The sequence below is a fragment of the Strix aluco genome, chromosome 10 (assembly GCF_031877795.1).
Source record: "Strix aluco isolate bStrAlu1 chromosome 10, bStrAlu1.hap1, whole genome shotgun sequence".
NCBI lineage: Eukaryota > Metazoa > Chordata > Aves > Strigiformes > Strigidae > Strix > Strix aluco.
In genome coordinates, this window is record NC_133940.1 from 15,022,697 (window position 1) to 15,049,248 (window position 26,552).

Consider the following 26,552-nt stretch of genomic DNA (forward strand, 5'->3'; position numbering starts at 1 on the left):
CATCAGCTGACTGTGATGATGGTCAAAGTAATAACACTTGGTGCTTACACAGCAATTCTGCACAAATACTGCTTCAGAAGTAGTTTTTAGAGGGGAAACAGAGCCTTAGAAAAGTGACACATCTATAAATCTGAATCTTGTGCCTATTTCACTGGACTGCTGTGCACTGAAGCTGGATTTTTCTAAAGCCAGTTCACACTTAGCCCGTCCTCTGTGATGCCGGTATGGAAATTGAGATCATTTGACAACCTGGCCTCCAGTGCTTTGGGAAGGTGTAGTCATCTAGAGACCTGACCTGATTTCTCATTCTCTTGTGCCAGTTCACAACCATACCCCCGGCCTCTAAAACCTGCTGGGGAGAACTTATGTGTGTGCTGTGATTGAAAGCAGTGGCGTGAAAGCAACTGGGCAGAAAAAGTCTTTTTGGTGGCTGCAGCCTCTACATAATGAGCCATGCCTACCTTCTGCCTGCTAGGAGTGTACAGAAGACAGGAAAAATCTGCATCCTCAGGTCTCCATGATCTGTGGGTGGATTAGCTTGTGGTGCCACTTTCCGTTAATATCCACGTCTCCCACACAGCGTGACAGAGTACACGTCTCAGAAGTATGCTGCCTGCACCAGGCTTGTCTCTTGCCACTGCTGCCTAAAGCTGCTCCTGCCCCTTGCAGACCTCTTTTGAGAAGTTTTTCAAAGATGAATGCTCTAACTATATTTTCTGTAGTTTAATTTACATCTGGTTTATATTATTTGCAGTTTTGCTTTATCTGGGTCATTCCCTCCCTACTGCTCTTCCCTTTTTCTTCCCTCCCCATTATCCTTGATAACTGAGAGTTGATTGCAGCTAGTGTACGGTTACATGCTGTCATCCCAACAGACCTTGCAGCCGCCAGCTGTCTTAAAACTATGCTGAGTTTTCCTATAGAAGTCATTCTTTCTTCATTCCTTCTCTCTGGCTCGCTCCACTGAAGGATACGGAGTCCTTCGTCAGCCTTCTCAAGTCTGTCGCCAGCCCGAAATTCACTTTTCCATGTTTGGAGAAACTGCAGTGTCCCAACCCAATGCTAACCCACATTCCAGCGGGCCATTAAGACTAACAATGTGTATAAACCAGCAGATCAAATGTATCCTGGAGGATACACGTGAGCTAGTATTTTGGAATAACCCCCAGCTGCCTAAAAACTGTGGGGGGGTGGAAAATGTGTTTGTTTTCCTGAAGGGGAGTGTCCCATCAGCTTCGGCACTCTGGAGGGGCCCAACTGCAGGACACAATAGGACAGGGAGAACAACAGAGCATGGAGTTGGAGACAATTGAAAATGCAAAGAAACTAGACAGGCAGAATGGGATTATTCAAAGTGGAATTAGAGCAGAGCACGAGGGTGACTGTAACTTGCTGAAAATGCTACGGTGATGACTGTGAAACAGAAGAATCTCGTTTTAGTAAAGAGCCAAGGGGCAGCGCATAAACCAGGCAGTGGGGAGAGATAAAGCAGCGAGCGAGTGAGGGAGCGTGGTTGATGGAGGCACCCGCTCGGTGCCCGGCTGGAGGAATGTCATGGTTTCACTTGTGATTGGCTGGGGAATGGAGGAGTCAGTTTTCACGGGGGCTGATCAAAAAGTTCCCTTTTGCTTTCCAAAGTTGCAGTCTGAGCAGAGGCATCGGGAAGAGGAGGCCAGTCACTCTAACATTCCTCAGGAAAGCTACTTAAATGAAATGAGAAGGCTTCTCTATCCAAGGATATACAGCCAACAACAGACACCGAGAAGCTGTTTTCCTTCTTTTCTCCCCCAACTCCTACCGGAGTTGAACAGCTCTCATTTCTGGCATGCGTCTCATCTCTCAGGATACTATGTCACAGTATTCTACTAACTTTCTCTTGCTCCCCATACCAGAGTATCCTGTATTAGACTGCGTGCCCAACAAAATCATCAAGCTCGTGGTATTGGGTGGCAGTAGCGTTGGCAAGACAGGTAAGTCCACAGGTGTAGTTCCATGCTTTTTCTTGCTGCTGTACTTAAGAGCTCATTTGCAGCTCAGATAGAGCCAAGACTGTTAAAAGCCTTAACTGCTGTAGCTTGAACATTTTAAGTTGTTTTTTTTTGGAAAATGCACTGAATAATTTGTGAGGCAGATTTGCGGTAGGTCTGTGTGAGCAGCCAACGGGAGACGGCAGTTACAAGGAGAGGGCACTGTGTTGGTAGCTCTGTACTCACAAATGATTCTACTTAGCCTTGTGCAAATTATTTAACCATGTCTAAATTTCCGCACCCCAAAAAAGGGACTACTAGTGGTTTTTGTTCTCCTGCTGTAAATGTTTTATGCTCTGCAGACAAATAACTGTACAAGATGTGTCTTCCTGTATTATTCTCCAAAAGAGAGAAGAAAAGAGGGTAAAGCGAGCATTATTGCTTTTGAAAATATTATTGCTTTTGATTTCAGAAATTATTAAGGCCAGATCTGTTTTACTACATCTGAGGTTCCACAGGACTCAGTAAAATGTTTGATTGCTTTGGATTTGAAGCAGTCACATTTTCATATTATTTTTAAAAGTAGTTTGTTGAAGACAGCTGCACAATCAATTTCATTTAAGGGTACTAAAGAGGTGAGCCAGTATCCACTGCGAGAAAAATTATTGTTTTAAATGAAATCTATGATAGAGTTGTTTGCAGAATAAACCCTTTTATTTAACTGTTAACTAAGAGGCTTTGCAAATGATTAGGAATCTGATGAGATGAGAACACTACAAGAATATAAGTTACTGTTGCCATGATGGGATTTTAAGTGTTATAAAGTGATCAAGAAAAAGGAAAATGTTCTAATCCAACAGTGTAAGAAAGCACCGCAGGTTAAGATGGATAAGAAGGCTCAGGGTGCTGCAGCATGGCCCATGTGTGCAGAGCACATGCAGTTTGTTTGCTGGATGTGATTAGATATCACTAATGGGTTTCATGAGGAGGACTGAGGATTTTTAAGGCTGGGAAGAACCATTACATCCATCTGCCTCACTTCTTATATGACACAGAAGTCTTAAATGTGGTACTGGGATTAGTTTCAGTTTATTGGCTTGTTACTCTTTTTCTAAATTATTTCAAACCAAAAGTCAGATTGTTATACCTGCAGTCACAACAAACAAACCTCCGTATCCTACACTGAATAGCCACACTGAATTTAAGGGTTAATTTCCAATACAAGTTGTGAAAAACTCTGCATTAGGTATCACAGCCTGACCCCAGATCTTTTTCTGTGAGTGTTGAGAGAAACATTTGCAGAATAATATGTGAGCAGTTCAAAGATTAACTTGGTTCCATATATACTAACTCTTCCAGTAAGATATTCCATGTGTTCTGCAAAGATTGGTTTTGGTTCACATTAAAGACCCATATTTTTTTCATTGTTTTACAGCTCTGGTTGTACGCTTTCTCACAAAGAGATTTATTGGAGACTATGAAGCCAATACTGGTGAGTCTGCTTTCTACTGCAGTACTGCAGATAGCCTGAAAAGAAATCTCCTCTGTTTTGTGACTGGTGCATATTACAGGAAAGCCAAGCAGTGTTAGATGTCCATAAGGTGCATATTTTCAGTTAATAGCCTCAAGCTATGAAAGCAATAAATCAAAGGCTCATTATTTATGATCCTTTTAGCTATTTTTTTTCCAACTTGATGGAAAAGGATCGGAGTAAAAGGTTTGCTTGGGGAAATACCTATACTAAAATGCAGCCTCAAGGAACAACTTGCATATCGACTAAACGGCAGAAACCCAACGCTGCTCTCTCTGCAACCCCAGGGAAGGCAGAGGAATTCCAAAGTGCGTAAAAGGCAGTTCAGAAATTTTTTTGTGTGCTCCCTTTTTTCAGTGGCTTTTATGACAAGGGAGACTTCCAAATTGAAGTCTTCTTTCTATAAGATAAGCAAAGTCACCATGCAAACTGTTTCTACTGCATTTCTTGTTTAATCCTGACACCTCAGAGGATGTGTTCATGTGAACTGTTTAATTCACAGCCTCTGTTCTAAGAAAGTGCCAACTGTATTGGCCCATGTTGTACAAAGGATCTATGTACACCGTGCTCATATCTACTAGCACATTCCACACATAGGCCATCTCACAGTTTTTGGGTGAAGGAGGACAGGATTCAAAGCAGTGATTGCTTCACTTTGGAGGTGCATGCTGAATTTAGAATGATGAGTTAGGAAAGGAGATGGCAGTACAAGGCACCTTTGATCTCTGCCTGTCTGATGAAATACAATCTGAAAGCTCCTCCTTACAGCTCCCTCTCACTGACCCTAAGTAACCTTGATGGTTGGCTGCACTACTTCTCTTTCTTTTCCTTCATCTCTTCTGTGGGAGACTGTATATCAGTTAGACTTCTGAGCTTTGCAATGGATTGCTGCCAGAGACATTGCTGAGAACCACATGCTTTTCTCATTAAGCTACTAGTCCAACAACCACGCTATAGAAGAAATAAATATGCCAGAAATAAGAAACAGGTGGCAGTGTATTTGTGATCATTCAACCATGCTTCTCCTTCAGTTGGGTATAAGGCAGAGCACAGACAGTGTCTGGAAGTACCTGCTCTTTTTTCTGCAGTGCATTAGAGTAGGAATAATATGTTGTCTCATATTGGTTCAGGGGTGCAGTATCTTCCCACAAAACAGTAACATCTTTTCAGCTTAAAATCTGATATGTTTTCAAAAAAAAAAAAAAAAATCCCAGAAGGGCTAGATCACTTCACAGAGTCAATATTAAAACATAATATGATAATGTTGGATTCAGATGCAGCAAACTTTGCCATACTAAATTTCCTTATATTGTAAGTGTTTCTATGAGCTCAGAGACTTTTCCACTGGAATCAAAACACCTGTTTCCTTGAACCAAAGACTATTTTCAGAAGTGATGGCATTATTGTCATTAACTGACCTTCCTGTTAATCTGAATTCCTTACTCTCCGATAGACGGGTTTTCTCTATGTTTGAGATGAAGTACATTGTTTTAGATGCAGCAGTGACAATTGTATTTGGACAAGACTGAAAGGCTGTATACAACAGCTATGGACATAGCATTTCTTCACATATCCATGTGACTGCTATTAAGTTCTAAAGAAAAGTGATAATGGCATCTATCTCTGAAGCTGTCCTTATCACAACCACAGATAGTTTGTAAGATCAAAACTTAAGTTTTCATTGTCACTTAACCCACATTCCAGTAACAAAATCAAGTTAAAGCCCAGAATGGTGATGGTTTTATTAGAGCTGGATCAGTCCTAGATGGTTTGAACTAGCATTTGGCCCTGAATATGTGTCATTCAGATTAACCAAAGTCAGATTCAAGTGTCCAGTCTTTGGGGATTTCAACCAAACTCTGACTGCTAAGGCCAGACAAATTCCAAAGAGTCTCTGGGCAATTTGTATACAGTCACTTCCTCTGTGTCCAAAACTAGAATACTTTCCTTTTTTAAAAACTTTCAGAAAAATGGAATAGGAAACAGCTCACTCCTTTTACAGACAACACCTGGATATCTTGGTTTGAGATATATGCAGTCCACATTTTTAAAAAGTTAACAATATGGATTGGAAACCAGAATGGGATTTATGTGCCCACTTTGACTGATTCAATACAGAACGCCACCTTTCCCAGATACCATCCTAGGTATACATTCAAAACATCTGACCACACAGCAAACACAAAACCAGTTTACTTAAGTAAACAGCCACACAACCGCTCTTGTGCCATTCACTTTTCTATAAGCAGCTACATATCATAAGCCTCAAAAATCTGGATTTTAACAGTTCCATTTTGCCTTTATGTACTCTTTCTTCTTTGTTACAGTCACTGACTCTAATGATCTTACTTTTCCACCAGGCGCTTTGTATTCAAGAAAGTTCACCATAGATGGGGAACAGATCTCTCTACAGGTGCAGGATACTCCCTTTGTTTCATTGGAGGTAAAACATCTGTTCAGTACATTAGTAGTTTACAACAGTTATTGTCTCTTGTTTGTTGCCAGCACATTCATATGTAAGCAACTCCATTTAGTCAGCAGAAAAATACCTGGTCTCAAGCCCAAATGAAGACTAATGGGGGTACCTTAAGCCCTACCAAAATGAGCCCTTGAAGTGGTTAAATCAGGCTCCTTTAAGAGTAAGTCAAAATTAAAACAAATCTGTTTCAAACACATTACTGCATCCCAAGCCTAAATAGCAGTAAAATCATAACCTGGCTTGCTCCTGCCAACTCCTTGATTATTTCCTGTAAAATGGTTTCTGTCCCTGTGTGGCAGAAAACTCACCTGTCTGGAGGCCCAGCTGGCTCATCTTAGACCTTTCTGCACACCCAGAATTGCTCTTCTCTAGAAAAGTTTTCTTTCCAAGGGGACAGGCCTCACAACACTTATTCCAACTAGGGTGCTTTTCAGTGTTTTCCTTACTTCTGTGAGTTTTTTTAATTTTACTTTTATTCATTCCTTATTTTTAAGGTGTTAACATCCCTCTTTCTATCAGTGTTTTAGATATTCTAGATTTAATATTTGACTAGGAACCTGTTTCTAGAAATATTTTTCCAAGCAGGACTTAAGTTTAAGATGTCTTTTTTTGAAGATCTGCTTCACATGCAGAATAAGAGGATGAAAATAGTGTCAAAGCATCAGGAAATGTAATGAAACTTGTCTTTACATGAACGATGGAAATCTCATGAGAGTAATAATTCCTATGCAATAGCTGAGATTTCATGATAAAATGATGTATCCTCTTGCTACCATCAAACCTAAACTTCTAGATTTGACCTTAACCTCAGTTTAAGGTCACACTTGGCCAAATATATTTCTGGATGGGAACACCACCTTCTCTCATCCTCTTTCAGGCTAGCCCTGGACAGCTTTATATACCTTGTTTTGTCTGCACAGACCCATGTGTGCATGGGCTCATTTCTGTGCTGTAGAACTGTTCTATCCTAAGTTTACAGAAAACGATAAGTAAAGTTCCTACAGCCTCAGTTTCCATTTCCATTTCCTCCGATCACTGGAAGTAGATTTAAGCAGAAAGCCTTGACAAAGTTCCACACTCTCTACTGCTGGGGGTGCACAGAGCAGAGGAGAGGACCCCTTATTTACTCTGGACACTAAGAAGCAAACAAAAGCTGCTATGGAAGTTCTCCAAATATTCAAGTGGGACTTAATAGTACAAAGGCCCTGTGCCAGCTTGCTTAGAGAGGACCTGCAAAGAGAAGCTGTGGGTGGTGATTAGGCACAATTGGGACTGCCTGATAAACACTTAACAAAGGGAATCCTCTCTCTGTTCTATCCCATGGAGAAAGGAGGGAGTGAAATAATTTAATTCCCTCTTTCACCAGATATATGTTTATTTTCCAGTTTCCCTGTTTAATTAAGACTGTGCCCTGTAGTTCTGTGACTGTAGCCAGAGCTCCACAAAATTTGGTAATGCCAACAGCTGAGGTTTTTTAGTCAGAAACGATTTTGATTTAGTTAGGAAGGAGTTTCATTTTCTTTGTCCCAGTCAAAGGTCTGCACTGTTTCAACAGTTCCCACAGACACACTTATCTTAGCCTGTATCTCTGTTTGCATCAAATGATGTATATGAAGTAATTTGAAGGGACTGTTCCTGAACAGGACTTGTTAAGACTGAGAATAGGTTGGATTTTCTGTTAAAATCCTTAAGGAAGAGAGTTTTTTGCATTCTGCAGGCTGAGTACAGTGTTTTGGGAGGAAGTCACGTGGAATCACTCAGGATTCTAGCCACACTGGAAATGTTAATGTTTAAGAGAGAAACAGAAGCAAACAGATAACTGGTTTTGTTAGGTGATTCATTGCTGCTTGGTCTATACATGGCAAATGACTGTGTGTTTCAAAATTCATTCTGGAGCAGAGATTTCCATTTAAAAAGTAGCCCATTACCCTTTGATTTTCCTGAATAAAGCATTCCGTTGGGGATTATCCATCCATCTCACTACTGGGTGGGCCTAGCTGGAGTAACTGAGAATTTCTGCTCATTAGGGCTCTCTGAATGTACACCTTCTCCAAAAAACATTTTCAAACGCTTGCCAGAGCAATTAGTTCTTTTTCCCCATGAAAGGAGTTTGCTGGTGAAAAGAAGCTAGCAGGACTTGAAGGGTGGCTAATTATCTACAGATTGGCTACAAACCAGACACCAACAGTGAAAATTGCCCTTCTTCCCACAGCCTGCCCTGTCCTGGCTTAAGTTCACACTCACTGACCTTTTAAACAAGGCTGCTAGTGAGGATCCTTCTGCATTCCATGTGCACTTCTGTTGGGTTTTTGGATTTGAGGATTTTGGGGGGAGAGAGGAGTGATAAGAGCATCTGTTAAACAATTTCACTGCTAACAGGATTTAGTGTTACTGTGAGCTGGCAAGGGCAAAGAACTATTAGGTATGATGAGCCAGTGTCTCTATTGACAATATTGATATATTTACAAAGGGCAATTAGTTAGCAGAACTCCTGTTGAAAGTTGTAAGCCTAATTTATACTCTGAGCCTTCAGAAATTCTGCTTCCTTCTCACAGAAGAGCCTTGTTGGTAGTCCTTTTTTTACTGTCTGATCTACCATAAAAGAACTGATCAGTTTTACTGATTCTTTTCCTCTTCTTCTTCCTGAAGGTAGGCTTTAAAATTCATATTTAGGTGTCTAAACAAAAGTAATCCGTTTTGGAAGATGGCTGAGCACATGTAAACTCTGCTAAAATTAATGTGAATGGCAGATATATATTCTATAGATAAATAGATAATGGAACATATGTTCTAATAGTCTTACTGAAATTGATGAAGATTTCTTAAATAGAATTTAGCAATAACAATAATAAAAGTTTGGGCTCTATATTCATGATGTTGAACTCCCCCTAAAATACACAAAAGCCTCTAATTCCTACCAACTTCATCAAGAGCTGAATACTGAATATGCGTAGTGCTTGTTGGATATGAAAGAAATTCCAAAGTTCCAGAAAGCCTGTAATATTAATGTCAGTTCTTACAAACCAAGCATACCGGCAGTAACTGCAGCAGTGATCTCCCTATCTGGTTGGGCTATGGGCCAGCAGGGATAACAAAGAGTAGAGGATTAGCTGAAAATAGCTTCATCTTGAAAAGTGAGTTGATCTCTTTTCAAGCCCCACAGTATTGTATTCAGCTTTATATTCCCAATGCTGGTGATTGTTATGGCTGTCTGAGTAGGAGTGGTGGTGGACTGAACAAATGTGTGACCAGCAAAGCAATAATACAAACCCATTGCTGCTCTACAAATGAGCAGTGAGGTTTCACCTCATTTTCAATTCCGGCAGTTAGTTATTTGTAACCAATTGCTTTTTGAAGTAACTTTGCATTTGACTAGCCGGAGACCTACATGGCAGAAAAACCTATCAGGCTTCACCAAACAGAATTAGTGAAAACCCTCATCCATGGAGACACTGAATACAGAATTGGAAAAAGCCCTAAAAAAACACCTTGGGGGACAACCGGCTCACTTGCACTAGTGTGACTAGCCTGCTGAATTTGAACATTCTTACTGTCCCCATCACAATTTTATCCACAATAAAAGAGCAGGTTTCTGTCACGCTGGTTTAGTACAATAGAATACGGAACAAACTTTTCAGTATCAGTATTTTGGCTGTTCTCTTGTTTTCAACCAATTTGCTCTGACCCCTCCCCACTCCACATTACTGCTTACCTGTAATATGTTACTGACACAGTGGAAGTTTCTCCTGTCCTTGGTACATTCCCTGGCAGTCAGAGAGGTTTCTGCCTGTACATTGAGAAACAGCCACACATTAAAACAAAGCTCTGAGTAGCTAACAGTGCTGTATGACTGTTTGCTCTGTCTGCTCCCTATTCTCAGTTTTCTAATCTCACACCTCTTGGTTTTGACGGCAGGATGACACTGACAGCATATGCTGCCAAGAGCAGATAAACCGCTCAATCTACTGGGCAGATGGCTTCGTTTTTGTTTACTCCATCACAGACTATGAGAGCTACCGAGTCATCCGTCCCCTACACCAGCACATCCGCAAGATTCACCCGAATGCCAACATTCCCCTGCTCCTGATGGCGAACAAAGGAGACCTCCTGCGAGCCAGGCAGGTGTCCTCCAAAGAAGGACTGCAGCTGGCCAGTGAACTGGGAGGTACTTACTATGAAGTTTCAGCCCGGGAGAACTGTGAGGGAGTGCATGAAGCCTTCCAGCAGCTTTGCCAGGAGGTCAGCAGGATGATTGGGAGCTGCAATGGAGAGAAACGAAGAGGCCTCCACCTTGTCCGACCCAAGTCTCCAAATATGCAGGACTTAAAGAGACGTTTGAAACAGGCTCTGACTTCCAAAGGGAAATCTGCCACTACGCTTTGATGTAGCTGACAGAAATTATTTTCCACAGCCCTGAAAAAAAAGGCAAGAAAATAAGCTGGTAATAAGGGGCATTGCTGAAATTCAGCAATCAGGTTGTGTGAGAGGCTCTTTCATTTTGTCTTTACATCTTCCTTAAAAATCCCGTCCTCATTCAGCAAAGGAACTTACAGAATTTGCTCTTTGGGGCAAAAGAATTTAGAAACTGTGATTTAAAAAATAGATTGTCCCAAATTATTTCCTTTTTGAAAGGGACACAGTCAAATAGTCTAGGCTTAACATGTGGATTTTATTAATAAAGGTAATTAAATCCTACTTTTAAGAGAAGTGACTTATCTTGGGGATGGTTGTATTCCCAAACATAGGCAATAAGCTACAGCGAGACATGAGGAGAGTGATGTGAGCTATACTGAGCAAGTGAAATTTACCAGATTTGCTTAGTCACAAGACTGGAAAATAAAGGCAAAAAGTAAACAAAGAGCATAAATAGTGAAAAGTAGTAATTGAAAGCTTTTAAACTGCAGTTTAGAAAGTGTTCTTAGCAACTTGGGGAGAGATGTGTTCACATGCAAGCTTTAGCCTTACAGTGTCTCTTTAAAGGGAGATTTTATAAAAATCACTATTTTTTCAGATTATTTTCCTTTGAATGCATACTGACTGTTTCTGAAAGTGATTATATGGGCAAAATACATATCTGTACCAGCATTTTGTAGTCAGTTTCTCAGTGGCATACTTCTCATTTTTCTGTAGGTTTCCTACATGCCAATGAGAGGGACAAATAGCACAGTGTGGTTTAAAACCTGCAAAAAAATGGACTCTATTAATCATGAGCAAGGAGGTGACCCAAAACTATTTAACTTTTTTTTTCCCCAAACTAGTTAGATTTTACCTTCAAAATAGTGTTTTAAAGAAACAAGGTCTTCACATAAAGTATATTTAATTCATTAGGTTCCTTTTTTTTTTTAAAGACGAAAAGGTTTTATGATGCCTGAAATTTCTGGCTTTGGGAATTCATCATTATTTGCCTTAAGAACAGACTTTACTCAATACCTCACAACACATCGAAATCACCAGTCTATCAATACATATTTCACTGGCAGCATCTCACTGCATTCTGTCTCAGCAAATACAAAGGGATTTGAAGCTGTACGCTGTAAGCTGGCCCGTTTTATGGTATCAACAACAACATGAAGCATCCATCATTCTATTCTCAATGAGAGTGGAAAGAAACTGGGTTGGACCATGTAAAAGTCATGATGCAACAATCTCTTCTTTAAACAGACCATATGAGGTCACAGGACCATGAAAAGAAGTAAAGCTCAATGATTTACACTCAGGAACACAGAGGGGAAAACCCTAGTTTAGTGGATATAGAAAAACACTCCCAGCTGCAGTTTCAGCTGGAGCTAAATCAACCTTTTACTCATTTTGAGCAGCAAAAATGTAAATTGAATCTGATGATTATTTATATAGCTCAGGGCTTGAAAATGTATTTTATATTTTTCTTGTCCCTATATTAGACAACTCTTTTCCTTATGACCTGGATTTGCTCTATCTACAGCTCACTTTCTGTTTTATTTATTGTTTTCCACAGCTGGTCATTTGAGAATGTCTTGTGTTCTGATTAATTTAAAATTCTTTTATTCACGTAAAAGAACTGCACTTTTTTTTAAAAAATTAGTTTCAAGTGGTAGTAGACCATCCAAATAGCGACTCAAACAGTAACAGGATTTCTACTTTAGCTTATAGTTAATTAACAATTTGATGTTTGAGCAGTGTCATTATTCATTGCAGGCATTTTTGGTATGGTGTTTATTAACACAGAATTTCAATATCTTAAATTACTAATAGCATAGTTCAAATACCAAATCTAAAGATTCAATAACATGAAATAAAGCAAACAGTTTGTGAGACACACAAACTGAAAATTGTTTAAAGTGGAAAAATTATCACCAATTGTGAATAGCAATTAAATATTTTACCATCCCAGTACTGTATAACAAGGGCTAAATTTGCTGAAGACATTAGGTGCTCTAGCCTGTTACATTTGTTTGTAACTTACTCTCTCAGCTCTAATCCTTTCTTATTTGGGAAGAAAGTTCAATAAATTTCAAACCTGTCAATGTTTTATTTTCAATAGTGAGTAATAAAAACATGCAAGGTCTTTCCTGAGTAGCGTATAAAATGGCTCCTTTATGTCTCACATCTTTAAATGTTCCTTGTTTATACTAGACTAAAAATATATTTTTTTCCCTTCTTATAACCTAATACACCCTGCTTTGGAAGTATACACAAATATTCCTACATTTGTACTCCTACATAAGTAAGTATTCCCACATTCCTGTGGCACTGGTGGGGAAAAAAAAGTCTATATTTTAGCTAAGGCCAAAAAATACTGAAACATTTAAGTCTTCTCCTAAATACTAACATGTGGCAAACATTTATTCTGCTACAGAAACTTGAGTACAGTATTTCCTTTGTTCATTGACCAGCAATACAAATCCTGTAATAGCTTTGATACTGGTTTTAAGCCAGGACATACCATCTACAGAAGACAATAGAGCTCAGCATTTTTATTAGCAGTACTTAAGCACCAGAACACAGGCTGTGCCACTGAAGCTAAGCAAGGCTAAGGAAGGAGAATAGTAGCATGAAAAGCAGAGAGAAGAGAATGCTATAGAAATAAGTGCCTAAAAATAATCATGTAAAATATCAAAGATTAGTCATGTAGAACCTGATCCTGAATTAGAATCCTCAGGCTGACAGGGAAAAACATATATTCTACTGAAGGTTTAAAATTAAGCCTCTAGAGGGAAGGTACTTGACATAAAGTCAAGAGAGAAAAGGAAGAAAATATGAGTGTTTTGGGGTTTTTTTTATATCAAGGCAAATTCTCAGTTATAGTGGTTAAATTCAGATTAACTCAATTGGAAGCAATAACAACAAGCTGTAGAATTCACCTTCTCTTTTTTTTTCCCACCCCCTTCATTCTCCTGAGCAGTTTAAATCTTGTGCACCATCTGTTTTTCAAGATGGTTTACAGCTGGGTTTACTTGGGCACAAAGCAGTTGAGTGATTTGCCCCAAGGTTACACAGCTGAGCAAGTACTTGAGAGGAACTCAAAAACTGTGTCCTTTGTAATTAATTCCCAACTCTTTACAACAACTACCAGACCATACCACCTCCCTCAAGGTATGCACAAAGCACAGCGAGTTGTATTACACAAGAACATAATTAAAAGTTGGAAAAAGTTACTTAAATTACAAGCTATGTTAGGAACTGATGGAGCAAAGTATTACTGACATGCTGGGACCATGCACAATTATGGTAATACCAAGACTGACTTACGAGTTATTGAAGATCTTTGTAAATGGTTATTTTCTGCAGTATTTCTGTCAGTTGCATTTCTCACACGTTTCCAGGGGTTCCCCATGGAAATACAGTGTGACTTGGGAGATGGGAAAATCAGGCTCCATTTTTAACTTTTCCTGTGACTTGCTTGATGATCTTGGCCAGACCTCTTAATTGAAGTTACTGTGTCTGTAAGTAAGAGGAAGGATATTCACACATATTTGCCAGGCACTTCAGCATCCAGGGGAGGGAATCACCAATGAGAAATAAAGGAATTGCCCACATTTGCAGTAGGGATGGCTTAAATCTTAACATCTGAATTTAGATCTTGATTCTGGATTCCTTAAACTCAGAGTTGTTTGGATCCCACATTTACAACTGAAACATAGAAACAAAATGGAAAATTCAGATCTTGGTTTCAAGGAACAGTTCAGACAGAAATATTTGTATCCAGGGTACCTGGCTACTCACAGGATTTATGTCAGGCATACAAATGAAGAGGAAAGAGTAACTTTCTGAAACATCGAAAGAAACTTAGTCTGTACCAGAAAACAGTTGTCTAATTGTTTTACAAGGCAAACTGGAAGGCTGCCAGTTTATTGTTACTGCTGGATTTCCCCCTGCCCACTGGCAAGCTACACGACTTTGGGTCAAAATCACACTGACTCTGCTAGAGCTGCAGCTATGTTTGCAGAGCCAGCACATGACCCTGAAGCAGCAGAACATGACATATTTGCTAGTATTCAGCTGTTCATGTATTTTCTGAGTTCTTGGGAGCTGTCCCTATTCCTTTGGGGCTAACACAGGAAGGCCATGCAATTAAAAATTTAAAAAGATCTCCAGTTTCACTCTAAAAACCTCAAAAGCAGGGACAACAGTGCTAGAAAAGACAATCCAATCTATCACCTCTGGAGACAAAGCAAGACTCTTCCTTTGATAACTTTTTACCCCTATTCTCACTGGCTCTGCCCTTCTTTGCCCCTCTCAATTCATGCCCTTGTTCTCATGTAATTTTGCAAGCAAAAACTCCTGTAATTGTTCTTCCTTAGGCTTAGAAATATATATTTTGCTGTTTAGTTTAAAATTTACTTCCAAATATTTATTTTCCAAACATGATTTATAACAAAAGAAGAGTGTCTACTTAGCCTTTTGACCTTATTTACCTAAAGCATTTTAAAGCACATCTAAATGAAGTCGGTACAACTCTGTATTTAGACAAACCTTTGAATTAACGCCATTTCTCCCCAAGTGCTCTCACTGGCTTAGCCCAGTATTCCCTTCCCTTGTTTTGTGCTTACAATGTTGAGCTCATTTGTGTTGCATAGCCATTGCTTACTTAAACCTGTTTAGTTCCTGTAAAGTTTTTCTGCTCTTCTCTGAAATCTCTTCTGTTTAATCAAGCAAGTTCTCTTCTCTAAGCAGCTGTGCAACTGGTAGATGAGCTCAGAACAGCTGGTGATTTTCTGCTCTGTCAGATTTTTGCCCTTTATTGAAGATTTTGGTATAAACAGGGGCATGCAGAGTGATGCAGAAAACCTAGTTCTAGTCTCCCTTCATCTGTCAACCTTCTTTGGTGACAATAATTTTGTCAATCACATAGTGGACAAAGTTTATCCTAAATGATAGTGTTTCAGCACGGGTTCCTACAGATGGAAAAAACACCAAATATGAAGCAGAGAGATGAGTTGATAGGCTCTGTAAACCCTAGGATCCAATTCATTCAAGAGCTGTCATACCAATCTTCTTTTCTTTAGAAGATACATTTTTTACATTTTCCATTTTATCCAAATGGGTTTCAAGACACAGCCTCTGGATCTCATCACACAGACACTTACTGTCTCCTCTGTAGCAGGTCAAGGGGAAGCTGCACATTTTCTAAATATGATGGGTGAAAGTATGCATGCCTTGTGCTGTTATTATGGATGATTGTGGAGACTGTTCCTAAGGATAATGTTTTTCTTCTTTCTGGGCAATAATGCAGAATGCTAGCAATCAGCAACTGGTCATTTTGAAAAGATATTAATTTTGTTTGCTGAATCTGGAGACACACTGTACCTTCTCTGCTGGTTAGAAAGCTCACCAGATAAGCAGGGGTTGAGCTTTTTCTGATGCAGCCTTTGAACTCTCACAAAGAGAGTTGAATTATGTCACTTTTTGACTGTGATCCAGGTTTCCAGATGCTTGCAGGAGCCACCACTCTTCACAGTGTTCTGCATTGTATTTCACTTCAAAACTCTCAATATTTTCCTATGCCGTGATGAAAAAGCAAAAAAACTTTGGAACATTGCACTGAAGGGCAACAGCCTATTCTCTTGCCTCCGTATTTTTGATGAAGATCATGGGTGTCTGAGCTGGTTTTACATTTGTTGGAGGCTAGAACTCATACTCATGCTCTGTAAGCAATGGCATTCATTTCAAATGAACAAATCTTTTCATTATTTAACTAGCAGAACAAGGTATACTGCTGTATACCTCAGCAGTTCTGTGACTGTCAGTAAAGAACAGTCAGACAGGGGAATAAAAGTGGCACAAAATCTCTAAATTATGCTCTTGTGTGCATTGGATTCTCAGTAAGAGAGACTGACTCTCCCTCAAGCACTGGGAGAGGTAGTAGGCTGGTGGCAGTGCTGAATATAGAGAAAGCGGTGATGGCAGTTCTGGCTCAAGAGTCTGTGCTCCATTTGGGGATGGTGGGGGAGGTCAAGATTTGTGAGAACCTCCCAAGTGCACAAAAAGGGGTTACTGGGAAACCATGGCTTCTCTGAGGCAGAACCAAAGTGATGTTTCTGTGATCTACACATCTGGAGGTGCTCTGCTGAAATGGAAAACCAGAATCCGGGCCTTGAAGAGTCATTAGCATTTCCCATCTACATCCTTTCAGAGCCCTGGTGAAAACCCCACATCTTCGTCACATTTCAGCCCACGTGGTTACATTATGCCTATGTCAAAGTCACTTCTAAAGGACTACAGTAGTATTGCTGGAGTACAGCTCCAGCAACGAACAGAGGGTTTGTGTTGCCATTCTTATCCACCCTTTTAACTGCCAAGACCACCTATGAAGACCAGAGTCCAAGAGCTAGTACCAAATACCAAATATATCTGACTAGTGTTCATCAGTCTGTGCTGGAGAGCAGTAACTGGCTCTCAGGAGAGTCATAATCTGCCAAAAGAGCAGCTTTTAAAACCCAGAATACATATTTGTGTCAGGACTGTGAAATGATACATTTTATATGTAAGTGCTATTCTGCTAGCATTATTTATTAGGCAGCTTTGGAGAAAGCAAGAAGTTTTGTTTCTAAATCCTGAGTGCTAATCATTGAGATTCCTCATTTTATCTATTTTTGTATTTTTAATTTTAGCCATTTGCACTTATGAACCTCGCACTGAGGAATGAAGCGAAACAAATGGAGCCAAAGGTTCATCTCTTTATATGTTTGGCAATGCACATTTTCCCCATGCTGCAAATATGTCTCCACACTGGAAAAACCAAGAATCATGAATAGGGCTGAGAGAATACATTCAGTTGGCAAATCCCAGACACCCCTCAATCCTTGTGCTGTGGCTACTGGTAAGAGCCACTGGTAAGACAAGAATATACATCGAGAAAGCATCAGTGCTCACCACCTATTTACACATGGTTTGCAAGGAGCTTTGAAATGGAGGCTTCACAGGATGAGGGGAGAAGGCTGTCAAAGGGTTAAATGTTTCCTGCCTTTAATCTAGAATCACGTAATGTGGAATGAATGTTTTAGCTCAAACTGTTTCCTCACTCTGACAGTTTCATGGTGTGAGGTCAAAGTGTGGGAGAGATGGGGAGAAAAGAGGGGGAGCATGGAGTAGTGAGCTAGTAAACCCAGACAAACACACAGACACCCAGAGAAATAAAAAGGATGGTTTCTCAAGCAGCTTCAACCCATCTGGAAGAGCTGTGGTGGAGCCATAGGCAAAGTGTGTATGACTTTAAGGGCTTCCTGCTCTGGGCTGCCTCTGCTTCTCCCATGTGTGCGTGCTTCTGCTCTGGGCACAGTTCCCACGCTACATTGCAAAATGCGCCTTGAGTTTCTCACAGTATCTCTGCCCAGACACAAACTGCAGCTCCAGTCCTTCCTGCACCCTGCAAATTCAGGAGGTGGGACTCCTTTGGGGGTACTGCTTGCTATATTTATTTTTCCTGCCTGTGTGGATCTTTTCCTATGTTACCAGATCTGTTTCGTACACCAAAGAGCTCTACCCAATGCAGCAAACTTTAATTTAAAAACTCATCAGATTTCAAATTAATTTGATTTTTTGGACCAGCCTGATCTCAGATCACTTCTTACAGAAAGAGAGACTGGCCTGGTTTGATTTCATTTGCAGGCCTTCCTACAAGGACAAAATAATCACTCATTCATGACTATCACAATGTCAAAATATATTTCTACAGCTCAGTGCATCACATGTTTGTCTGTTTCCCTTGTCAGTTTTCACCTCCTCTGCCAGGGGCAAAAGTTTCCATTTGGGGAATTTTTACTTATTTAATTTCTTGCCAATTAACATAAACTTCTAAGCACTGATACAGGGATGAGAAAAAAAGAAAACATAAACTATTACACAAACACTTAAGTAAACACATTTTGTTATCCCTCCTCCTTAAACCAAACACAACAGTCTTGACCTCCCTGTTTTCACCCTGGGTTACACTCAGTCCACCCCAATTGCTTACTTCCCTTTCTTAAACATATCTCTTTCTCTCAAACATATCTGAGCAAGGGGACCACATGCTCCTTTGGCAGGCTGATGTTTTGGCATGCAATGGGGTGTTACATGGGTGTCAGAGCTGCCAGAGACAGGCTCATGGAACTTCATGGTCATCTCCTCCATGACCACTTCAGGGTCACCTCTGTAGCCCCTGGCATGCACTAACTGGGTGCTTACATATCAGTGCAGTAAACCCTACAACTTATATTTACTCCTCCTAAGTAGAAAAGATAAGGACACCCCCCTCCCCAAATAATGGCAGGAACACAAAGAGATTTGGTAGATCAGCCTACTGCTGAGAATAATAAATTCTGCATCTTCCCACCAAATGATAACAAATGTCTGAAGGGAATCAGCTGACAAATCCTCTTGCTCAACACCACTGGCCTCTAAGCTGCATGAAAAAAACAAACTCCTTTCATGGCAGGAAATCCTCAGGCCAGTTTGTCACCAGGATTCAGAAAGATTTAAATAACAGAGCTGCTAACAGTAGATTTTGACCAGTGAATGATACAGTCAGAAAAGGTGGTCAGCGAGCCTTTCTGTGGGCTGATAGGTACAAATCCTATTTTAAGGCTATCAGGCAAACGTGGGTTCTAATGCTTTCAGGATAAAGATGCAGGCTCCTCCAAGGAGGAGGACTCTACAACTCTTTTTAGGAGTTCTGCATGAAAACAATTTCTTATGACTTATGAAAAGGTCAAACTCCTGCCCACAGCTCCAAACATTTTATTTCTAAAACAGGCCACATGAAAATTCCCTAGGTCAGACCTACCAGTTTACAGCATGCAGTTTCAGCCTTCAAACTGAAAGATCCTAATTTAAGTCTCTTTTCTAATGCTACTATGTGTATTTTGGAACGTCCTTTGTGGGACACTACCAGTTCCTCTAGTCCCATATCTTCAGACTCCCTGTCTCTTGGGCATGTTTTCCTGCTAGTGCAAGACATAATGTAATCTAAGGGACCAAGAACACTGCAGGGTGTTGCTCAGGTTGTTTTACCCCTGTGCTTCAGTTCCAATAAAATTAAAATTATACTTCCTTCCTTTGTAAAGTGTTTTGAGATCTATTGATTAAAACTCCTGTGTGTAAACCAGGTGTCATACTGTTTTCAATATTCTATTGCTGCTCCCTTGTGTGGAGAAGAGCTTATGGTTTGTTATTAATAGAGCAGGAAATGGGGATTAAACTTTGCTCTCTAATTACAAACAAAAGCTACAAGAGCTGTGTAACTTCTGGGTAAACCTAGGAATGAACAACTATTTCTAAGGAAAGTGAATCCCAGAAGTAGAAACCCAGATTGATGTCTCACAGGGAGCTGAATTAAAACAAGGGCAGGCTTGGCAGCCTGCCTCCTCTTCACCTTGTGAATATTCTCCAAGGGACGGATCTGGAACATAACTGTTTTGACACAGGGTTTCCTGTTGCAAATGGTCTGTGCAGGCTCCACATCAAGCAGCTGAGATTTTTTTTATATGTGCCTAAGCCACATTTTCAAGTGGTGTAAATTGCCATAGCACCATGAGAGTCTTGTGGATCAAAAGAAATCCAGCTGTCAGTTTTTATTAGCTGAGGATTCAACCCAGCCTAAAAATCACCCACAGCAAAAACCATTTCTGAGGCTAGGAAGGTGGTTTCACATGTGCAGAGAAAGTAGGGCAGCCATCTTTTCAAAGCCCTCTGCAACTGCGGAGGTAGTAATTGTGTTTACTGGTTGTCTCCATTAAGTCACACGGAAAAAGTTTTGAGAGTTGTGTAAACAAAAGCTCTGCATGTTCAGTTGTCCTCTGATTTGCTTTAAACTCCTCATGCATATTTGGCATTCACTTTCCAGGAATAGCCAGTGAGATACAGTGAGACTCATCCTGGCACAAGAGTTCCTAGTGACTAGGCTTGATGTCTTTAGGATATCAATTACTGTGTTTGGGCAGCATGAGAGTACTATGATGCATGTGGGAGTCCTGATCCACCTGTGGGCTACTGGACTATCATAAACCAAATATGCTATTACAGCAACAACCAGATAGATTATTTATTTATGTACCAGCATGGTGCAGAAGGTCATGAGCTACCACTGGCCATGCCAGTACATCGAGATAGCACAGCAAATGCTCCTGCAGCCATGCCAGACCCAGACCTGAAAGCAGCATAGCTCTGTTAGCACAAAGCTGCATTCTAGCTAATAATCCCTGCTTAACTGCAAAAATGTAGCACTATGCTAACACAGCCCTGCTGCTTCCAGTTTTGGAGCTGGTTTGGTCTGCGTTAACTGAGAACTCACTGCCCCACACTCTATTGTGTGATGTGGACATGCCCTTAGAGTTATACAGCTGGGTATTTGTTCTGGAAATGCTCGTATGCTCACCCACTCGGCACAGAAACAATGCAATGTGATTTTTTTTCTAAGAGGTCATAATTAACAAAGCACAACCCATATAATCATACAGCACTGCTCAACATCACTGGAGAAATGCACAGAAAAATAATTACCTCCCCATTGCTTTTGAATAGCATAAAAAGGTAAATAATCTTACCACAAGAATTCAGTGAGCAAAACAAAGCCTAAATTCATCAGCAGTATCATCTCCTTGCCTTTAAAGTTCAAGTAGTGTTTAATAAATGCTCTATGGTATGAGCAGCCTTTACAATTGCTGCACACTTACTGTGCTGTGAATTGGAGATGTGACAGACACAGTGTTCTGTAAACATCTAAGCTCACCAAAGCATGTCAATTTATTATAACATCAATGGTGGCAGTAGCTATGCCACTGCGGTGCATGCCCAGAAATCCAGGTCTAAGAAAGAGCTATCACATAAAAATAAACAGGTCTCTTGTCCGGTTATTTAGCAGGGCATAAAAGCAATTAAAGAGATACTGAGGAAACCAGTCATGGAAAATTGAGGTCATACTATTTAAATTCAGTTTTATGGTTATATTCCTTCTTCAGTGTGTTTCCCTCCCTGTGCTTTACTGTTGTTTCTAATGATGATGGCAGCTACATAAGCATCAAGATCTTCGAGTGTTTTCTGGACTATCGATGCCCAATTTACCTTTCAATGTTCCAGTAAATCCAGATGCCTCAGTGAAGATGTCATCACTACCTGTAAAGTAAGGAGCAGGAAGTAAAATGAATAAAAGGAGCCACTTGGCCTAGGCCCATTACGTGAGTTTTATGAAGTCCAAAAATTTTAAAAATGAAACTGAAATTTAGTACCAGCATGTTTTAAGCAAATGTAGAGAAAAAAAATAGCCTTGCCACTGTAAACCTGTTTTTCTATTACTAGTACTTCTGTATGCATGAGATTTTTCATTTGATTTCAGTGAATCGGCTTGTTAAATAACTTTTTGCATTGAAATTCTAGCCTCTTTTAAGGAAGATACTTTAACCTCAATTCTAAGAAGCAGGAAAAAGGAGCTGGAACACTGTCTTGCTCTATAGCTGTGGTTCCCAGATCACTGATGGCTTACAAGGCCGTGATAAAAGACTTGCAGTTGCCCCACAAAACCACATTGTCGTTTCCAAATTTTCAACTGAAAATGCTGGGCAGGTGCATGGCAATCCGCAGTAATTTCTTTACGGCTAACAGCACTCTATAGCCCCACAAGTCTGAGCATTGGTAGCCTAGGCTAGATTAGGTTTTAAAGGAAGGATAACAGCAAGGTATTTTTACATTCTACTAAGCTAGTTAATATATTGTATACATATGAGAATAAATGATTATTCTCAGTTCTTCATTCGTACCTCATTTCTTTAACATCCTCTCTACATACATATGGAGGCAGTTATGTGGCATTGAAAACTCAGTTTTATATTGTACCACTTCTGAGTGACAGAAGGGCTGTGTGGAGGGGTATGCTTTATACCAGACTTTAGGGCCAACGTTTTCCACTACTGAAGTCCCAAACTATGTGCTTTAGCTGCTCCCACTCAGGCATCCAAATAAGCATCTGGGTATTTAATGAAAGAGGATGGCTGTTGACCAGAGGTCCGAGGACAGATAATTGACCTAGGCTATATGGACATCAGTGTAGAATTCAGCAAAATATCACCTGGGAAATTAGTAAAGATTTACAGAAAACAAGGCTTGGTATAAGGATTTCACTGTAGATCATAGAAAACTATTTAAAAGAGAAATAATAACAGAATGGACTGAAAAGGATTGGACTGGTATGGGCCAAATACTAGAATTTCTGAAGAATCAGACTTGGAACCAGTCTTGTTAAATATTGTTATGAATGACCCTGGCACAAACTGTCAGAACATGTGAGTAAAACTTGCTGATGATGTAAAGCTGGGAGGCACCATCAATATACAGAAGGATCAGAGTGCCCTACAGGAAGAATGACATTCCTCTGGAGAATTGAATCATAGTAATAGGATGCAAGAGCAAACGCCTAGGGACCGAGAACAAGAACTTCTCCTCTAATCAGTCAGAAGCAACACAGGAGGAGAAAGGCCGAAGTATATTACAGTAGCATTTATGGATATCAATGTGTTGCAGCTATGAAACAGGAAATGTGATCTGAGGATGTGTCGGATAAAATAATTACAGCAAAGGCTGGGCGTATGAGCGGCACTGTACACTGCTGCCTGAGACCTTCCTCTGAGTACTGCACACAGCCCTGGCTACCCATACTCATTATAGGACAGGTGCAGGTAGAGGAATTACTGAGGGTAGGAAACCTGACATATCAAAGGAGGCTGAAGCTGTGATGATATTTTTATATCTCTGACCTCCAAAGATCCTGGAACAGGTTACAAATTTGTTTTTATGTCCACATGGCATAGCACACTGCACACAGAAATATTAGCTCAGATGTGGTTGGATGTTTGGTGATAGGGCTGCATACACAGTTCCTGTGCCCCTGCTGGAGCCTCCAGCTTCTTGTTCTTGCCCCCCAGGCTGCTTCTCTCCACGGTGCTGATACACACTTTTCTGCAGTCACCTGGGAACAGAGTCAGAAAACTGATCCACCCAAAGAACAGTGCAGCAACAATAAAAAGGTCATTTTTCAAGATCAAGTCTCTAGACAGTCAAATACATCTGTTCTTCTTTGAAATCTAAGATCTTCTCAGTCAATGGTGACTTGGGAATCTTGGTGAAATTGCATTTTCATCGTAGAGGCAGGCCTTCACAAAGGTGCCCTATTTGGGCTTGCGGAAAGTATGCTGAGAAGAGACAAAATGACTCGCTACACGCCCATTAGAGCAGTGAAGAAAAAATTGTAAACTAATGAACAACATTGAGCAGGAACTACTGAAGAAAGTGGCCCTGAATTCCCAGTAGTCTGCTAATTAGAAGATGGTTTCTATGCATGGGAGCAGATGATGTTCTGGAAGAGCCTTCCGGTGGGGAACACTTTAACTGGTTTTAAGAGGTGGTTTGCCCCTTAGGGACTGTACAAGACAGCTTTGCAAGAGTTGGAAGTGTCCAAGGAGGTCCCTTCCAGGGACCTGGCACATACAAAGCAAAAAGTTCCAACAATCTGTGACAGAATACAGTCAAATGTGTGGCAAAGCACAGCACATTTCTCTACACAAATAAAAATTCTTGGCCATTTCTCTCCACTTTGTACCTTTGCAATGCAGTATGAATTTTGCAGCTATTGTTTATCAGCACTTTTCACTCACATATCTCAAGACAGATCAACCACACAATGTGTAAGACAGGAGAACAAGGCCTGAGACACTTTTTTTCTTCTTGGAAGGAACAAGTCCCAAAGTAAGTGGGAGAAGGTCATATCCTCCTCTTTTATGCTGAACTGTTGCACCACATTTATCCCCATAGCATTCTTCACTTTAGTATTAAAGTTTTCCATTCTGGGCAGATTGACTGCAAGGGTTTTAAATACACAGAAAAGAGCAGCTGGCCACTATGGCTAAAAAGAAATGGTTGTAATAAGGATGACTGATCCTAAGCAGAGAAAAATTCAACTCAGAATGACAGATGAGGAATAAAACAGGATTTTCTTCTGCACCACCCTGCAGCTGCAGCATAAAGTTGGGATGATGCAGAGGTTTCCCTTAGTGCATGCCTATCCAAGAAGCATGGCCATGGCCTGGGTACATGTCACAAGTGCTGGGGCCCCAATGAATTCCCACTGTCCGCAAACCTGCAATGACACCTACTGGTAACCAATCAAAGATGTTCCTGCTTACAAACAGCGTGAGCCTGCTTGCTTCCAAACTTAAAAGAGATTTATTTTTATATCCTGGCTTTCCATCATCAAGGTTCCCCACGGTGGTTTTGTACATCCTAGCGCAGGAAGCTGGGCTCTGTTTAGCCTGGCTTATTTGCAAACCGCTCATTTACCATTTCTGTCTTCTGTCCTGAGCTGAATAACCAAGCTGGAATACATCAGTGCATGTGCCTAATGTGTGTGGGCACAGGGGCCACATTACTCCTCTCACCTCGGGCCAGGTCAATCAGGTGTGTATGGCATGGACAAAGCTTTCATGGACCACTCTTATACTTCCACACTAACAGTTCCGTTATCCCGCAGGACAGGAGTTGCCCAAAAACTGCAGTCCTTGGTGCCCAGCACCTAATTAACTGCTCTCTGAAGTCCTTGGAAAGTGACCCTCTTTATCTGCAGTTGTCAGCAATAACACCTAGAAGATCACCCATGAACTGGTGAAATGAACCAAACATCACTTCAAATAAAATAGTCCCACTGCAGACAGCAAAGGAAACCAACAGTATTTGATCAAGTCTTGTTTTAAAACCTAACACTGAAAAGTTTCAGAGCCAGAGATAGTACATTTCCTTCAAAAACCTTTGTTACGCTAAGCACTTCACAAACCAAAGGCAGATGTGACCAAACTGTGAAAAGTCTCAGTCCTCAGCTCAGAGTTAGCATTAGGCTTTCTAATTTTGAAGAAATAACATGGAAAAAAGGGAGGAGTGGGGAGGCAGAAACTGAATATATTCTGAAAGCTGGATGGGTTTTAGTATATATTCTGTCAGTCTGCTGGAACACCACAGAATGATTAACGCTTGTACAGGGTGCCATAAATTACAGGAAAAATACAAGCAAAGTAATTAGACTCAGGAATCCCACATGAGATTTTCTTACTGAATTCCTCAGATTTATCCCAAAGTTTAAATTGTCTCCTTTGTCTTTTTCTAACATATTTCTGGGTGGCACTACAGCCATGCATAAATAATGAAAGTTCCCTGAATTATTTCTAAGACTGTAACAGTTGATTGAGATTACTCATTTGCATTAAAGAAAATCTGCAGCAAGAATGTGCTGTATTTGTAAATAGGTAAAGAGTGGGACAGATGGATTATCTGTTGGCATCCCTGAAGAGTACACAGCCTAGATTAATCTCATTAACTTTGGATATCTACAGAGTAGACATAAATTTCTAAGGGCTAGTTTTCCAACTGCTCTCTACAACTAAGAGAAACAAGTCCTTGAAGGGCACCCTTCGTCTCATCCTAGACATCTGGAAATACCTCTGCCAGGGTGAGATGAATTGTGCCTCAGACAAAAACCCATTTTTCCCTTATATGGAGACAACATATATACCAACTTTATACAATACATATAAAAGATCCTATAAGGAGAGTCTGGACAACTATCTGGTGTGGCAAATCCCTGGCAATTATCTAGTGCGGAGAGGTGAACTTGCTCACCTCATGTTAAGAGAGAAACCATCTTGCAACAGCCTTTGCTGTACATAGCATGAACTTCTCCTGCAAAGGCATAATGAGAGGCCTTGATAACTCCTTTTATGAAGGGATTACAGTGTTTTTATTAAATTTTCAACTGAAGTAGGTATTGCACTGTGATATCTTACAGTCACATTAGCCCGCTTTTAAGGCTTACCTTTATCTCTTTGATTAACACAAATGTGACAAATAACACCTGTAACAACAGATGGTCCAAGACTGGGGACCCAAAGCCCCCTGTGTCTCTCACAATGGCACAAAACCACTCAGCCAAGGGTGCACCAATGAGTTGTCACAGTGACAGCGCCAGTGCCTGATGAGCGGTACAACTACTGGAGCCCATTTTGTTTACATCATAGTTGTCTTTTTTTTTCTATCAAATCACCCCATGGTTAAGGGTCTCTTTTGTTTGAGACATTAGGAGCAA

The 26,552-nt window shown here is 40.5% G+C and overlaps 1 protein-coding gene across 1 annotated transcript; it reads left to right on the forward strand.

The window, feature by feature from the left end:
- Positions 1–1,514: 1,514 nt before the first annotated feature.
- On the forward strand, positions 1,515–12,529 carry LOC141927735 (ras-like protein family member 11A-like). Its single transcript, XM_074834986.1, has 4 exons — positions 1,515–1,970; positions 3,403–3,459; positions 5,859–5,941; positions 9,893–12,529. The coding sequence occupies exons 1-4, from the start codon at positions 1,826–1,828 to the stop codon at positions 10,358–10,360; spliced, it is 753 nt and encodes a 250-aa protein (XP_074691087.1). The 5' UTR covers positions 1,515–1,825; the 3' UTR covers positions 10,361–12,529.
- The last annotated feature ends 14,023 nt before the right edge of the window (positions 12,530–26,552 follow it).